The 18,937-nt window shown below is 37.0% G+C and overlaps 1 protein-coding gene across 4 annotated transcripts in view; it reads right to left on the reverse strand.

Moving 5' to 3' along the window:
* The window catches only part of fgd4a (FYVE, RhoGEF and PH domain containing 4a), a 334,505-nt gene that overhangs the window by 177,487 nt on the left and 138,081 nt on the right, over positions 1-18,937 (reverse strand). For 3 of the 4 annotated variants that reach the window (XM_051920352.1, XM_051920345.1, XM_051920360.1), the window contains exon 2: positions 8,453-8,542. In XM_051920352.1, coding sequence (XP_051776312.1) covers positions 8,453-8,542 — 90 coding nt within the window. Of the gene's footprint in view, positions 1-8,452; positions 8,543-11,325; positions 11,345-18,937 lie in introns of those variants that run through there. The other variant, XM_028792519.2, reaches the window with a different exon arrangement.

An 18,937-nucleotide genomic window follows, 5' to 3' on the forward strand; every position in this document is an offset into this window, starting at 1 on the left:
TCAGGTGTTATGAGGATTGGTGTAATTTAATATTATGATAAAAATATGTACATAGAAACTAGTTCTTGTACTTGTAACAGGTAAGAACTAGAATAAATATGGTCTTGGGAAAGACCGGTTTAAAAAAAAAGAAAAAAAAAAAGCTAACAGCAAATAAATCAGTGATAAATAAACTATGACCCCCATTAGTCCAAGAGGTTCCTCAAGAAAGCACAAGACAAGACAACATAAATTCAGGCTAACAAAGATGTACAATGTTTCTGCCATTCTACCTATCCAGAGGCCAATCCACTTATTAAGACAAGCTAATACCTAGTAGTCTAAGCCTACTGGATGATCATATTTCTAACAAGAAGAACTGATGCCTATCCAAGCATTAAGTTATCACACTCATTTGCTTCTTTTTGGGAATACTTAATCTCCATAAGTTAATAATATAAAGAGTGAATAAAAGTGTAAACCTTCTCTCTTGTTTGTTTTGGTACTCATAGCAGTCAATCCTGGCAGTGACCACTGGACTGGTAAAACTAAACATATACGGGCTATAGTTGGGATTTGTGATACCCCATTTAGGTCTATGTAATACAGTCTGAAAGCAAGAATATGATCAACATAGGAACCTACTGAAACAATATGGTTGGTTATTCCAGTTTGAGCTTGACATCTCTATTTCTTTAATTTTTAATCACTTCATTGTCAGGGCTGCCTGCATGCTGCCAAAAAATTCAAGCAGCAGAACATTAAGACAGATGACACATGCAAAATCTGAGGAGTACCAGTCAATCAGTATTTACTGGAAAGTCAAGTATCATGATTGTCTTTCATGACTGAAGCCTCAGAATTACTTCTAGCACTGGGCAGTATAAAAATTGTGCCCCCCATTCGGAAAGCAAACAACAGGTACCGCCTTAAGAAGCCAAGCCAAAGAGGACTCTTTCTGTTCAATTAACTGCATTTATCTCGTCTATTTAAACGTTTTGATGTGAACTTTAAAAGCATGTTGGAGAAATTAGAGGAACACATCGAAGATATGTTCTGATATTGTGGTCAGCAACACAGGAGCGCCACAAGGGACTGTACTTTCTTCGGTCCTGTTCAGCCTATATACATCGGACTTCCAATACAACTCGGAGTCCTGCCACGTGCAAAAGCTCGCTGATGACACTGCTATCGTGGGCTGCATCAGGAGTGGGCAGGAGGAGGAGTATAGGGACCTAATCAATGAGTTTGTTAAATGGTGCGACTCAAACCACCTACACCTGAACACCAGCAAAACCAAGGAGCTGGTGTTGGATTTTAGGAGGCCCAGACCCCTCATGGACCTCGTGATCATCAGAGGTGACTGTGTGCAGATGGTGCAGACCTATAAATACCTGGGAGTGCAGCTGGATGATAAATTAGACTGGACTGCCAATACTGATGCTCTGTGTAAGAAAGGACAGAGCCGGTTATACTTCCTTAGAAGGCTGGCATCCTTCAACATCTGCAATAAGATGCTGCAGATGTTCTATCAGACGGTTGTGACGAGCACCCTCTTCTACACGGTGGTGTGCTGGGGAGGCAGCATTAAGAAGAAAGACGCCTCACGCCTGGACAAACTGGTGAGGAAGGCAGGCTCTATTGTTGGCATGGAGCTGGACAGTTTGACATCTGTGGCAGAGAGACGAGCGCTCAGCAGGCTCCTATCAATTAAGGAAAATCCACTGCATCCACTAAACAGTGTCATCTCTAGACAGAAGAGCAGCTTCAGCGACAGACTGCTGTCACTGTCCTGCTCCACTGATAGACTGAGAAGATCGGTCCTCCCCCAAACTATGCGACTCTTCAATCCCACCCGGGGGGGTAAACATTAACATTATACAAAGATATTGTCTGTTTTTTTACCTGCATTATTATCAATCTTTAATTTAATATTGTTTTTTGTATCAGTAAGGTGCTGCTGGAGTATGTGAATTTCCCCTTGGGATTAATAAAGTATCTATCTATCTATCTATCTATCTATCTATCTATCTATCTATCTATCTATCTATCTATCTATCTATCTATCTATCTATCTATCTATCTATCTATCTATCTATCTATCTATCTAAAGAAAACTAGAGGGGTGGGAATTCTCATACATAGAACAGTTCCATTTGTAGCATCAGATGTAGTATCAAACCCTGAAGGGAGATATGTGATGGTCATGGGCAACTTATTGAACAGTAAAATGATTTTGATAAATGTTTATACACCCAATGTCGATGATAAGGAATTCATGCAAAATCTATTTGCATCCATTCCCAATGTGAACACATGTGAATTATAATGGCTGGGGACTTTAATTGTGTTTTAAATCCACTCTTAGATAGGACTCCTGTGACAGGGGGGACGACATCTAACACTGCAAAGACAATTACACATTTTTTAACTAACCACAACTTATCAGACCCCTGGAGGTTTCTTAACCCAAACTCAAGATCATATTTGTTCTATTCACCAGTACATCATAGCTACTCAAGAATTGATTTTTTTTTTTATAGATAATAATTTCCTGCCTACGATTAAATTGTGCAAATATGACACAATTGTTATCTCCGACCATGCCCCTCTAGTCTTGGAGCTAAAATCATTAAGCCCCTCACACTCACCTCGCAGATGGCGTCTAACCCTCTTCTATTGGCAGACAAGAACTGCACAGAATTTATATCCAAACAAATCAGCTTCTTCCTAGAGACAAACACGCCCAAAGAGGTTTCTGCAGGAACACTCTGGGAAACTCTAAAGGCCTTCTTAAGAGGACAGATCATTTCATATCTTTCCCACAGAAATAAATCAGAAACCAAGAAAGTGTCAGAGCTAAGCAGTGAAATTACTAGAATAGATGAAGAACAAGCCAGGCGTCCAAGTGAAGCTCTTCACAGGAAAAGGCAGGCCCTGCATACAGAAATCAACATCTTAACAACTAAAGAAACTGAACAACTTATTTATAAGTCAAGACATCATTACTATGAACACGGAGAAAAAACTAATAAGCTTTTAGCTCAACAAATTCACAAACAAGAAGTTTGCAATGCAATACCAGTAATCACCAACACGAATGGAGAAGAAATCATTGACCATAAAAATATAATGCACGCATTTAGAGATTATTATAAATCCTTATATTCTACTGAGTTCAAAGAAGAGAACAAACAATCTAATCTAATGCATTTCTGGATACATTTCAGACACCACAAATAGATGCTTTAAGTGCTGAGGAACTGGATAAACCTCTGACGCTAACAGAATTACTAGATGCTATAAAGTCACTTCAAAGCGGGAAATCAGCAGGCCCTGATGGTTACCCCGTAGAATTTTATAAGAAATTCTCCACTCAGCTAGCTCCCCTCTTATTGGCAACATTTACAGAAGCTAGAGACAACCAAATACTACCTGAAACATTTCATCAAGCATTAATCACAGTCTTTCCTAAACAAAATAAGGACTTGTTACAATGTGCATCATACAGACCAATTTCACTCTTGAATAATGATGTTAAGATACTCTCAAAAATTCTAGCTAGAAGGATGGAGAAAGTGCTGCCCTCGGTAATATCACAGGATCAAACTGGATGTATTAAAGGCCGACACGTATCTTCCAATCTCCGACGCTTGTTTAATGTTATATATTCACCAGCAAAATCAAACACCCCAGAGATTTTACTATCATTAGATGCAGAAAAAGCATTTGATATGATTGAATGGAACTACCTTTTCACTGCATTGGAGAAATTTGAGTTTGGCACGAATATTTGTGCATGGATCAATCTACTGTACAGTAATCCCTCCTCCATCGCAGGGGTTGCATTCCAGAGCCACCCGCGAAATAAGAAAATCCGCGAAGTAGAAACCATATCTTTATATGGTTATTTTTATATTGTCATGCTTGGGTCACAGATTTGCGCAGAAACACAGGAGGTTGTAGAGAGACAGGAACGTTATTCAAACACTGCAAACAAACATTTGTCTCTTTTTCAAAAGTTTAAACTGTGCTCCATGACAAGACAGAGATGACAGTTCTGTCTCACAATTAAAAGAATGCAAACATATCTTCCTCTTCAAAGGAGTGCGCATCAGGAGCACAGACTGTCAGAAACAGAGAGGAAAGCAAACAAATCAATAGGGCTGTTTTGCTTTTAAGTATGCGAAGCACCGCCGGTACAAAGCTGTTGAAGGCGGCAGCTCACACCCCCTCCATCAGGAGCAGGGAGAGAGAGAGAGAGACAGAGAAAAACAAACAGTCAAAAATCAATACGTGCCCTTTGAGCTTTTAAGTATGCGAAGCACCGTGCAGCATGTCGCTTCACGAAGCAGCTGCACACAGAAGGTAGCAACGTGAAGATAATCTTTCAGCATTTTTAGACGAGCGTCCGTATCGTCTAGGTGTGCGAACAGCCTGCCTGCTCACACCCCCTACGTCAGGATCAGAGAAAGTCAGCGCAAGAGAGAGTGAGAGAAAAGTAAGTTGGGTAGCTTCTCAGCCATCTGCCAATAGCGTCCCTTGTATGAAATCAACTGGGCAAACCAACTGAGGAAGCATGTACCAGAAATTAAAAGACCCATTGTCCTCAGAAATCCGTGAACCACCAAAAAATCTGCGATATATATTTAAATATGCTTACATATAAAATCCGCGATAGAGTGAAGCCGCGAAAGGCGAAGCGCGATATAGCGAGGGATCACTGTATACCAATCCAGAAGCTTCAGTTTGTATTAACAACATTTGTTCAGACTACTTTAAGCTAGAACGTGGTACCAGACAAGGATGTCCCTTGTCACCACTGCTGTTTGCAATCGCCATTGAACCACTGGCGGTTCACTGTCGAAATTCTTATCAGATAAAGGGGATTGTCAGAGAAGGACTGGAACAGAAAATTTCTCTATATGCAGATGATATGGTTTTATATATATATCAGACCCAGAAAACACTGTGCCTGCAGTTTTAGCAGCACTCACAGAATTTCAAAAGATATCTGGTCTTAGAATTAATCTGAATAAAAGTATACTCTTTCCAGTGAATTCACAAGCATATAATATTAGATTGGTCACCCTACCTTTTACCATAGCAGATCAGTTTAAATACCTAGGGGTAAATATCACAAGTAAACATAAAGCTCTTTATCAACAGAATTTTGCCGTCTGTATGGAAAAAATTAAGCAAGACTTGCATAGATGGTCAACCTTTCATCTCACTCTAGCCAGAAGAATTAACGTTGTTAAGATGAATATCCTTCCTAAACTTCTTTTTTTTTTATTTCAAAACATTCCAATATATATCAATAAATCATTTTTTAAGCAATTAGATTCAACAATAACCTCATTCATTTGGAACTCAAAACACCCATGTATCCGAAGAGCGACCCTACAAAGACCTCAGGTAGAAGGTGGCATGGCTTTACCTAATTTTCAGTTTTATTACTGGGCAACAAACATACAAGCCATAAAAACCTGGACACAAAAAAATGAACATACACAGGCTTGGTTCGCAATAGAAGTAAAATCCTGTAGTACTTCTTTATACTCCCTGCTCTGCGCTCCAATAAATGCAAGTTATCACAAATATACTAATAACCTAATTGTGCTTTACTCACTCAGAATATGGAACCAACTTAGAAAGCATTTTAAGATGGAAAATCTTTTATCCGCGGCACCTCTGCAAGAGAACCTCCTCTTTCAACCCTCGCAAACATATCCAGTTTTTAATATCTGGAAAAGTTTTGGGATTAAAATGCTCAGAGATCTTTATATAGACAACATATTTGCATCTTTTGAACAATTACGTTCCAACCTCCCAGCTACACATTTCTTTCACTATCTTCAAGTAAGAAATTTTGTTAAACAGAAACTGCCCAATTTTCCTCACCTCGTACCCTCCACCATGCTGGAAAAAATACTGCTCAATTTCGAGGAATTAAACACCATTTCTGTATTATATAAAATCTTATTAGAGTCCCTACCTTTCAAAGACCCAAGAGGACATTGGGAAGAAGATCTCTTAATCAATATATCAGAAAAGGAGTGGAAGATAGCAAAGCAGAGAATTCACTCGAGCTCCATATGCGCAAAGCATAGAATTATTCAACTAAAAATTATATATCGAGCTCCTCTGTCTCGCTTAAAACTGTCCAAAATGTTTCCAGGGCAAGATCCAACCTGCGAACGCTGCAACCAAGCTCCTGCCTCACTGGGTCACATGTTTTGGGCCTGCACCAAACTAACATCATTTTGGACCAAAATTTTTAAGTGCCTTTCAGACAGCCTTGGGGTCACAATCCCTCCTAACCCATTAACAGCTGTGTTCGGTGCTCTTCCAGATGGACTTGAAATGGAGAAGGACAAGCAAACGGTGATTGCATTCACTACACTTTTGGCACGCAGACTTATTTTGTTATATTGGAAGAATCCTAACTCTCCTTTGATAAGTCAGTGGGAAACCGAAGTTTTCTATTATTTGAAATTGGAAAAAATCAAACTCTCAGTTAGAGGATCGGTACAGAATTTTTTCAAAACCTGGCAGGATCTAATCAATATTCCATCCATCCATCCATTTTCCAACCCGCTGAATCCGAACACAGGGTCACGGGGGTCTGCTGGAGCCAATCCCAGCCAACACAGGGCACAAGGCAGGAACCAATCCCAGGCAGGGTGCCAACCCACCGCAGGCTAATCAATATTATTTTAGAATAAGAGAAATAACTATTACCGCATTTATTTCCCTTCTCCATTTTTTATTTACCTATATATATTTCTTCCTTTCTTTTGTTTATTGTTGCCTTATTAAAAAGCTCTAAGCAATTCTCCTTTGGCTAAGCTCTCCTTCTCAGGGGTGGGGTTTGATTTGTCTTCAATTTTTTTTTGTTATAAATTGATCTATTTGTATGGAATGATTACAATAAAATTAATAAAAAAAAAAATTCACTGCGTTTATTCTGTCATAGGTTCACTTCACCTGACCACTGTTAGAGTACAATGAAATTGCAGCTTATAATTTGTATTTTGTGCATGTTACCCTTTAATACTGCCTATTAGTGGACATTCCTTTGTTCAGAGTGATTCAAGACATTTGGTTCAGTCCAGGGAGAAGATCTAGATCAGTGACATGTTGATCCGTTTTGTTTATTTCAAAGAGTAATTGGTTTCATCACAGTCCCACCACCAACGCCATAAAGCCCCCAGCTTTGCAATAAAAATTTTCAATGTTAAACACCTGCATGTACTTCTGATGAGCAGCTCAAAGATTTGGCTTACTTATGATTTATTGACAGGTGCAGTTATTGAAAAGGAGCACATTTACTGGCTCATTTAGCTTTCTATTCACTGTTAAAGCAAGTTATCATAACCTGCACTCACCATTCCTTGCAGGTGCTACCACCCCATCTTGTATTTTACATGCAACACCCCTTAATGTGATCCATTTTTGTAGTATGTGCATACCACTTTTTTTTCTGCTGTTGACCTTCTGATGTCACAGAGAGGCATGTGTGGTTGGTTTCAACACAAATTTGAAGTAGACTGTGACTGTTTTGTTATACACCCACTCAAGAGGATTTAACATAACTTGTAATGGGCTTTAAAACAGCTTCTTATAAAGTAGGAAATTCCCACTCCACTTTTGTCTTCTGAAAATGATTTTTTTGGTCTGGAAGCATTCATATAATTTAAAGTCCCAGATATATTATGGTAGTAAATGTACAGAATGATTGGAAGCAAAAACATTTTACTAGTGCTAAAATTAGTTGAATATTCTCAAATCATTAGTCTTGTATTATTTCCAAAAACAAAAGTGATAGATGGGCAGCATGGTGGCACAGTGGTAGCACTGCTGCCTTGCAGTAAGGAGACCAGAGTTCACATGCCATGTCCTCACTGTGTGAAGGTTGCATGTTCTCCCCGTTTCTGCTTGGGTTTTCTCCAGGTGCTCCAGTTTCATCCCACCACCCAAATACATGCAGATTAGGTGAACTGGTGACGTTAAATTGGCCCTATAATGTTTGGTGTGTGGGTGTGTTGACTCTGCGATGGACTTGCACCCTCTCCAAGGTTGGATCGTGCCTCGAACCTTACGTTAGCTAGGAGGGCTCTGGCCCCTCTGGCGACCCTGGTCTGGATTAAGTAGGTTGGAAAATGAGCCATCTTCATCTATCACTTTTGCCATGTCATTTCCAAAAAGCAACATTAAAATGAGGTTAATGTGTCTTTCAAATAAAGCTTAATCTTAAACTCCAAAGCAAAGAACAAATAAGGGGCACTGTTTCCGGGTAAATGTTAGAAATGTATATGTCACTTAAAGGGAACTGCTTTATAGTACCACTCCTTTTTCCTTTTTCTCTCTAATTTTTTCCTTCATCAAACACTAGCATAAGACATATTTATTTCTTAATTTTAAAGCATTTGGTTTGGAACACAAAACTTTTTTTCTGTTGCAAAAATACCTTTCACAGGATCAATTTTCAGAATGATGCAGTCTCCTTCATCTGAAGATTTCTGACTGGAAGCACAGCAATGTTGTTTACCCTTTCTTTCTGAAAGACAAGCAAGAACCAAAACATAAACAAATGACAGACTAATAGAGTTTTATGCTGACATGGAAAAGGTGCTAAATAAATACAATGTACTGTATTATTATGTAAACTAATCTTGACACCAGATCTGATGATCACCTCCTGAGCTAAAATGTGAAGGTCACCAGATACCCTTCATCACCCATACCCTGACGCCAATGTTTTATGCATTAACTAGTTTTCACAGTCAGTCTTCATTTCATTAATGTATTGTCATTTTTTCAACATTCATTCATGCACATTCAATCTCGCTATTTCCTGAGCAGGACCATGGGGGAAGCTGAAGCCTTTCTTAGCAGCCATATGGCACAACGCAAGAAGCAGCTCTGGACAGGGCAATAGTCCATTGCAAGGCCCATTCATGAACACCTACATTCACTCTTTCTCTGGGGCCAGTTTAGAGATGCCAGTTAACCTAACTTGCATGACTTTCAGGATGTGGGAAGAAAACTGGGCTACCTAGACAAAAATCCACACATGTACGGAGAAGGCATCCGGGTATGGGATTTCCAATCCCAGATCTTGGAGATATGAATTAATTATTGAGATACCGTGTTGCCCAAAGCAAGCAATATATTCAGCAAATATGTTTTAGCTAATTTGTTAAATGAGTCTATTGTTCTGGTCATTAACCATAATACACAATGCATTTATTAAGATTATCATTCACATGGGTTTGCTGTAATGCACATTCCTTCTCAAAGTAAAGGAAACCACTATCTGCCTTTTAAAAGTTTTTTTTTGTTTTCTTTTTTGTACAAACAATAGCCATGTAAAAGAAAAACATGCTATGGTGGAATCAGAGAAAACATTTCATTAAAGAAACATTCAACCCAAAAATAATTCTTTGTCTAAGTCCATGTGCCTTATTGTGATGGTTAAGAAAAATTTTTAATCTCATGTTTTCATGTAAAAAGGAAGTAGGAAAATTCAATTCATGATTCAATAGTCACTGTAAGTGGCCAATGCAGCACAACAGCAAACAATATCAAAATGTCCATGAAAGTATGGGGGTGTAGGGGTCTATTAAAAAATCACACCTTATCCATGTTGCATAATCCACATGCAAACTCATCAATTCAATTTCTTGCAATGTTCCAAACATGTATTTTTATTGAAATATTTTTAAATAAAATACTTTCAAGAAAATGCTTTCGTGAATAAGAAAGGAACAAGTGCACAAATACATGAATGACCATTTGAATTAAAGATCTGCTTCTTTCCTGATTCTTTCGTGAAAAGCACAGACTTGTGGGAATGTGATGTGTACTATTTATAAAGCATGCTCTTTTTTACAGATATGCTAATAATATTTTAGCAAATAAAATGCATACTTTTGCAAGTTTTTAGAGTTTGACTGGATAACACATAGCCATAAGCATCTATAACAGAATGAAAAAAATTAAGGGCCTCCTGAAATCAATCATGAAGCACACCAAAGTGGAACCTGTATAAAGTCCAGAGCAAGTCCCAAAAGAAAAGAAAGTATGTGTTGGCATTTTTGATTTTGATGTGTTGACACAGAGTATTGCCTTGTGTCACAGACATTTCCTGAGTAACTGGCAAACAGCATGTGATTCTGTAAAAAGCATTTGATACCCAACACCACACACTACCACATGATGAATTGTACATGGAATTGAGGACAAGCCTGTAAATGTAATTCCACATATTAATATAACATAAATTAGAGGACTCGATAAGCAGATAGTCTATCAAACCCTGTTATTTTAACTGAATTGACCAAAAGGAAACACAGCACTCTTGAAAATGCATTTCACATAAACACATAACACATGACACATAAAACTTGTAGCACATCAGCAAAGATTCTGCTTCACAATTTCACAATATGAATCTAGGCTGACAAGTGAGCATTTTAAAGAAATCAAACTAAGAAAACAAAGTGGAACTGCCCCCTCTGAAACAATTCTCAGTCTTTGCAATAAAGGAAGTCAAGCTTAGATGTGCTATTTCTTTAGGCAAGTACGCACTTTTTTCATCACACTGATGCATGGAGGTTTTTAACACAACATAGTTCCGCAGAGTGTTCCAGTAAACAGACTGTAAAGTGAACTACAAGAATGAGAAGCCTATGTGTAATTTGCACAAAAGTACAGTATTTTTGCAAAGTTTCATGAGTTGATTGAGCTCAGGTTTGGGAAAAAAAGATAAAAAGAACTAACTTTTTTAAATGAATTTTTCAAATTCTCATAATTCCAGTACAGTGCGAATGTACAGACATAGTGACCTTTGGTTCAGGTTTGCACCATATTAGCAGTACACAGTACAAAATGTATAAAATTATAAGTCTATAAATTTAGAACATTTTGGAAAGCTGGAGCACATATTATTAAACAAACTCTTAAACTTCTATATTAACATCACAAGTGCAATATTGACACAGACAGTACATTTCTTTCTACATTTGAAACCATTATACTATTTTTATAAAAGAATAAAGAATTCCGGAACAAACTCACCCTTCTAGTTAGACACAAGAAAGCTTAATTGCTTGTGCATTCATATGCTACTGCTCTTTACAATCAAGTAAAATAAATACAAAAAAGTGTACGCCTTCATTAACAACAAATTCCCTTTTCCAGTTACATGAGCAGCTGACAGAAACACCTACAATTTCAACATAATAACCCTTATTTCAGACTACAAGGACTCAATATATAAAATACAAAAAATGTAAATAAGACAGTCAAGTTTCAAATTATTTATTTACAATTACTCACAGAAAGTAGACGTCTTGAGAGTTCACAACACAACCTCCAAATGACAACAACGGCTTTACTATAAAAATGTTTCTGCCTTTTACTTGTTAAGAAAGAGAGTGAGGAAAAAAATGAGGAACCAGCTTTCTAATTCCTGTCAGTTCAAAGCTATAAGTTATATAAACAATGAATAAACGGTATTAATTAAACACAGACTAAAGAAAGGCAAGTCAAAGCATGTATTTTAAATGAGCTAGTGTAAGAGTGTGGCTTTCAAGATATCAGATTATCACAAAAAATGATAAAATTATTGCACTTCCTATTTAAATGCTGCACTAACAGAAAATATCAAAAACACTGCTGAAGCAGTAGTTTTTATATAAGGTCATGAAAGAGACAAGAAGTATTTTGTGCTTACCAATACGTTTAAATTTCTCAATAACAACCAAATCAATGTTTCATTAGTAAATTTGTCTATGTTGTGGAGGGCTCAGCTAAGAAAGAATTTTGGATGTAAAAAGTCTTCGTAGGTGTCCATGATAGACACAATGGAATCCAGTACTTTATATGTTAAGAACAAATTAACCGAAATGCACATTTAAATCAACCAGAGCATTGAATTATTTTGATTTGTGTCATTCTGCATCTAGAAAAAAACTGTCACCCCACAATTTTAGTGTCATTGGTTTTAATCTTGCTCTGGTGACTGTAAAGAATCTCCGCATTCTCCTTGCAGTCTAATGGTTTTTCACTGGATTCTCCAGGTTCCTCCTACATCTAAAAGACGTACAAGTTAAATTAACTGGTAATCCTGAACTGTACTGGTACGACTATGTGTGAATATTTTTATGACATAGTACTGCCACAGACTACCATCCTCTCCAGGATTTGTTTCGACCAGTGCTATTGGGTTACCCTGAAACATCCTATGACTCTGTAATGAAACAAATGTGTTTTTGCTTCTTCTCTTGAATCTGATATTTAAGTGGGTGATCAGAAAATGTTGTTAATTTGCCAATTTAACTCTCTATGGCAGCAACCTTATACTGTAAACTGTAGAAATGAGACAATCAGAGGTACAACAAAAGTGGGATAGATATCTAAGAAAGTACAGAAAAGTAGCTTGAAGTGGTATGGACATGTGATGAGGAGAGTAAATGAATACAAGGGCAAAAGTGTGATGGGAATGGAAGTAGAGGGGAAGAGTTTGTGAGGGATGCCAAAGCAGGTGAATGGATAGAGTACAAGAAGATTTGAAGAAAAAGGGTCTGAGCTCTTTGAGAAAGACTGATCAAGCACATCAACCCTACACAGAAGTGGAAAAGGATGAAGATAAAAGAAGAAGAAGGGTGAAAGCCACTGACTAAAATCTATAAACAAGTGAAGTGAAAAGATATTGTGTACTAAATCTGGAACTTGACATGTCACCTTCCGCACCCAGTGGCTGAATGAATGAAAAACAAACTTGATGAGGATAGAATGCATCTATACATCTATCTATAGATAGTCTACTAGACTTACATGATCAGAATTCTACCATTATTGACTATTTCAGTAACTGTTTCACAAATATGAACTTAATAAAAGCATTTCGGGCTGTCAGCTTGACGGTAATCAGATAACCCAGCAATTGAAGTATCATTTCCAGTGAAACTTCTATCATTAGTAATCTTTTGAAGAGTACAGCCAAAGACACAAACCATCTCAATAACACATTCTATTCACCACAAAATGTTCTAAATGTTAGCTAAATTGTAATTAATAAATTAGTTTTAATTATTTAATTATGGAATTTTGTTTAATGAAAAAAAAGTTCACTGCAGTTCCCAAAAAGCTGAGAAGTAATGCTAATTGAGAGATCTCAATGTAACCTTTTAACAGAGCAAAAATATTGCACAGGATGAATGTGCATTGAATGAAACTATATATATTTGAACAGTAAGTTTTATCATGTCATTTTCAAACCTGCTCAATCCATTTCAGGGTCATGGAGGAATGGGGCCTATTCTGGCAGCAGCATTCGCATAGCAGAAAACATCCTTGAAAAAGGCAGCAGTCCATCAAAAATCACACTCACATACACACCCAAACTCAAACTCACGAAAAGGCCAAATTGAAATTGCCAGTTAATCTAAAATGTCTGTCTTTTTTTAACTTTAAAGTCCAACTAGTTATCTACAAGATGGCTGAAACAACGGTAAAGTGCCCTGTCACAATGGTGTTTAATAATAAGGCATAAGCGTTCATTGATTTCTCTTCAACATTATAAAAAATTAGCTGGAAAAATGAGCGGCTGGTGATTTGGATAAGTGCTGCCAATTTGGCTTTTGCTGGCTTATCGTTTTACCAGGATTTGCATTCTTATGCATGCAATTGTGTGAGGCGGTCACTTGACCACACACCCAGATGACACAGTTCTGATAATGCATAGTAACTGTACACAAGACTCTTGTTCGGGAATGAATGCACCATGGGACACATAGGACATGGGAAACATGCGGCACTCAGTATACACTCCATGGCATTTAAAAGAGGAAATGTCTTATGCCCAGCCTGCTGTTTCTTTGTTACACAAGTTAAAAATAATATTGCAAACTTGCTTGAAACTGTCAAATGGTACTGAAAAACTATCCCTTCAGCCATTTTCTTAACCTACTTTGCTATGGCAGGGCTGCAGGGCAGATGGAACCTATGCTAGCAATTACAAACCTCTAACCACTTGTTTATGCCATTTGCAGTTTGGGAAAATGACAGCATCAGTAAACAGTAAATTCTGCCTACAGCATTTTGTAGTACTCTATATAGCTGCTTTCAATCATGGAAACATTTTTTTACATTGCCTCAGTTTATAGCTTCTCTAACTAGATAAGATTTGGCATTTGATCCATAAACTCTCAGTATAAAGCATCATGCTGCCATATTAATCAGATTTTTTCACATTAATTCTGTCTTTTCAAAGGTTTTATTGTTTTCCCTATTTCTTTCCATCCAACATCAATTACTACTTTTGGTATTATTGCAACTAAATTACATACCCAAAAATAAACAGCTATTATTCTGCTTATGTAATAAAGAAGCTACAAGTGGCTAAACAGTAGTGAAGAAGTGTATATTGCATGTAATGTCAAGGACACCATATCAATGAATAACTCTTTTACAGAAGGGAGAAGCAATCATTAAAACAATCTATTTCAGTTTGCCACTTCTGTTTTCTTCTATTTCAAAAAGCAGAAATCCCCATAAACTCCTTAAATGTAAACAAATGATAAGGCAGTAATATACAAAGTTAATCACAGCATGTGCAATGAAAGAACATCAGTTTGCCATTCAAACAAATGCAATCAATGTTTGTGAATTCCTTTTCTTTACATCTTTGAAGACCACAAAACGTTAGTGTATCTGGGAAGTTTGTCCTCTGTACCATACCAAGAGGAAGTTTAAATACTTAATTACTTATTTAACAGTTACATCAAGTAAAATAAAAATGAAACTTCCTCAACCGTCCCTAAAGTAGGCAGATGTTTTTTTGGGATTGTTTAACTTATACCATTCTAGATGTCCCATCTCACCCTATATTGGTTATAATAATTCTTTACATGTGCTTTTCTCACTAATCAAAGTACTTTTCATTGTGAGTGGGGAATCACTTCAACCACCACTAATGTGTAGCATCCACCTGGATAATGTGATGGTAGCCATCTGTGTGCCAGTATTCTCACCATACTTTAGCTATTAGGTAGTGAAGTGGTGAGAGAGAGAGTTAGACAATTAGAGACAGGTGATGATTAGAGGTCAAAGGGACTAGGCCATGGAGAGCCATTTAGCCTGGACATTGGTAGACACCCTGCTTTTTACGAAAGGATGTCCAGGTATCTTTTATGACCAGAGAATCAGGACCTTGGTTTTACGTCTCATCTGAAGGACAGTGCCATTTTTATAGTACTGTGTCCCCATCACTGCACTGGGGCATTGGGACCCACATTCTGACCACAGTGTAAACACCCCCTATTGGCCTCACCAACATCCCTTTCAATAGCAACATAAGCTTTTCCTAGATGGCCTCCCATCCAAGTACTGGCCAGGCACAAACATGCTCAGGTTCAGGTGGGTGACCTCTTCTGAAGTGCATGTGGTATGGCTGAATTTGGTCTATTACCTACAGTATTTTTTTCTTTCTTTTCTTGCTCCACACTGAAATTCTTCTCCTTACCTTGGCCCTCCCCGAACACGCCTGCCTTACCCCAGTAGCCTAAAATTGCCACCCCACTGTTTAGGCAATAGTTGAGTCTTTTGAACAATCAAAGCATCTCAGAAAGAGCATGATAACTAAACCAGCATTTGGAGCAAGGATCCAACCTTGGATGGAACAAAGACACACTCATTCCTTCCTGCATGTTTTGAAATTCCATTGAACCTAACCTGCACATTATTTTAGAATGTGAGATGAAGTCAGAGAACCTAGGCAAATTCATTCAGACACAATGAGAATGTGTAAATTTCACACAGACAATGGCTGAGTCAGGGATCAAATCTACAAAACTACCTCTTTAAAGGACTAGTGCTTCTGCTTATTATTATTATTATGCAATTGAGAAATTTTTGAGTAAAGGAGTTCCCAAGGCAAACAAAGAAAAAGACCACTTTATAAATTTGCTATGTGAGCAAGAAATGACATTCACTGAAAATGGCTGATGCTGCTGCAACACTCAACTATATTTCTAACAAATGTCTGTAATTAGCAGCAAGAGCCACTTTTAATACACATAAAATTCTTCACACTAAATAAAACCATACAGCATAGGAAATGAAAAGAAAGCTTCCAGTGGAAAAGTTCTGCGAACCACAAGTTGATGATGAAGAAATACAATAATTGTAGATACACATTTTCCTTGGTTCAGCTAGCTAAAGTGAATTTTTGCTGTCCATTTACGGGACTGGATCGAAGTCTGCATCCTGCCCATTACTGTAAGCAACTCACAACTAGAGTGCTGGCCGTGTGAGACCCCCAGACCTTTTCTGCACAGAGCGTCATATTTTGCTCATGCCACCTCTTTCACATTTTCTGGTGCTTGGAACTATTGTCCATATAAACTGCAAAAAGGGTTAAAATCCTGCTGACATCCAAAAGTACATGTAGTTCAATAATGCAAATTGATCATTTGTTAAGGGCAGATAGTCTACATTTCATATGAGGTGATTACAACACATGAAAACTAAGTGTGAGAGCAGACTGTCTTCAGATTTCTTCTGACTGATACAAATGAAGTTTCTGCTGTTTCGTACTAATTATGAATAATTTAATTCAATGCTGCACCCAAGGACTCTTCAGTTAATCCAGCTTTACTCCTGGTTAGTAACATTAATACACCTTAATGTTTGATTTTCACATGGGAACAAGACTGAATGAGCTATACTAGAGGCTTAAAATGAACAAATATGTAAAGACACTGGCAATCAGCAATCCTAAAGCCAGTGGGGAGAAGGAAACAAAAAAAGGTAATAGTAAAAAAAAAAAAATAATAATAATAATGTCAACATACCAACATACAGAAATAAAAAGTGAAATTTTATACGTGAACCAACATAAACACAATCTATATATGGGAAAAAATTAAAACTCTATAAAGATTTCACTTATGGAGGTCACTGTATGCATGCAATCGCTTCACTCAAAATGGAGAATGCTGTGTCTTCTTCAGGACAGAATATGCTGCAATGAAATGCTAGTTTATGATACATTCATTACAGAGTATAACCGAGAACAAGTATGAAACAAGGAGAAGATAAAGAGACTATTGTTCAGAGCTTTCATTTCTGCATTAAACAATTTAAATACCACAATGCTTCATGAATATGGCAATTAATCATGCCAATGAAGGTTAATTTAAGATGTCATTATAATTCAGGGCCACATCCTGACATTAGTTAATTCTTACTTTTAAAACCATTACTAATAATGGTCCAGAAAAGAAACATTATACAACCATCCAACAAAATAATGCATGACGATATTTGGTAAGGAAACTCTGTTTTTTGTTCAGATGCTCAGCATTAATTACAGTAAATCTTGTATGCAGCAATATGTCTTAAGCACATCCCCAAAAATAAGGTTACTAAAATTTAAAAACATGGGCCCTGAAGATTGTGTTCCCACCTTTTATATAGCCTAGTTAATATACTTCCTTCAGTTTCTCTAAAGAAGAAGTACATCTGCAAATATTAGTTTAGAAATCATGAAACAAGCAAGTCACTGCAGGGTTTAAGAAGCAGTACATGAAACTGACATTACACAGGGGAAGCAACCCCAAGATTGCAACACCCCACCAGTATAAATTTCTGCAGAAGAATTTCATCTCTGACACCTCATATTGAAAATAAGGATCTATAAGCTTTAACCAAGAAAGAGGGTGCTTACTGCAATTGGATGGTAAGTTGCTGGGTTATTTTAAGAAGCCAAAGACGCTTTTGTATACAATTTGGTACTGCCTGGACATGAGACTGGATGATCATTTTGGGACAAATAACATTGGTAAAAGTGATTTGGCAATTCTGCAGAAATAACTTCAAGAGGACTCTTAAAACCTCTACACTAGTGTGGGTAATATAAATGACATCAAGAAATCAAGCAAGTTTTAAATGGTAAATGGGCTAGTTAAAGTAGCATTCCTGGTACCAGTCTTTTGTCCTTATTTACCGCTAAATTCTTTTGTCTCTAATGGTTAATTATTTTCAATTTCCTGTGGAGCCAAAAGGGCTGGGCTTAATATGAAATTAGGGCACTCAGGTGCTGCAGCTACTAGAGGTGTAGCAGCCTGAGAGATATAAAAGACTCATGCTATCTAAAGTTCTTTGCTAGAACATTGGTTAATAATGGCTTGCTTCTCAGCAAGCAGGTAATTGTTTATCTTGAAAGATTATTATTTTGGACATTTGTTTTTGAGTCTTGTTAATTAGGAATTACTTTAAGTGTATTATTTTCCTTGATTCATTCAGACTTTAAAAAACTGCCCTTACCTTACTTTGATTGGATTTTTTTCTTATTTTCTTTGATCTTTGTACTTGTATTCTTTTCCTATCACTTGATCCATGGTAATTGTATTCTGTTATTCTTAATAATTGTTCAGTAAATAAATAATAAATTTACTGCTGGCCCTGTTTTTGAGAGTGTTTTAATGGTTTTGGCCTGTCCATTGAGTAGTATCATAACAAATGAATTTTAAATGGAAAAGATGATAATAGGATCAAGAATAATGTGTTGAAGTGTAAGTGAAATGGGTAATAATTTTAAAGTACATGACCTCTCGTTGTAGGGGATGTCAAACTTGACAACAGATCAGTTCCTGATCTTGTTGTCTCAGCATTAAACAACTAGAAAACACAGTGTATGTCAGCTTAGAAAACTATGTAACAACTATGTGTGTTATATTCTCCAGTATACTTGAAAATAGTCTAACTTCAAGTAATGGGCTAAAATGTTGTAAATATAGGCAACTCAAATTTATTTAATTTAATTTTTGTTTTTAACAAATACCGTCACATCAAAGCCCAGAAGCTAAAGGAGGATAGTGTGAGAATTAAATTTGCTGACATGTTAGTTGCAAAAGTAAATGCAGTTTAAAAAGGGGTGAATGCA

This window comes from Erpetoichthys calabaricus, chromosome 1 (genome assembly GCF_900747795.2).
Source record: "Erpetoichthys calabaricus chromosome 1, fErpCal1.3, whole genome shotgun sequence".
In the NCBI taxonomy this organism is placed as follows: Eukaryota; Metazoa; Chordata; class Cladistia; order Polypteriformes; family Polypteridae; genus Erpetoichthys; species Erpetoichthys calabaricus.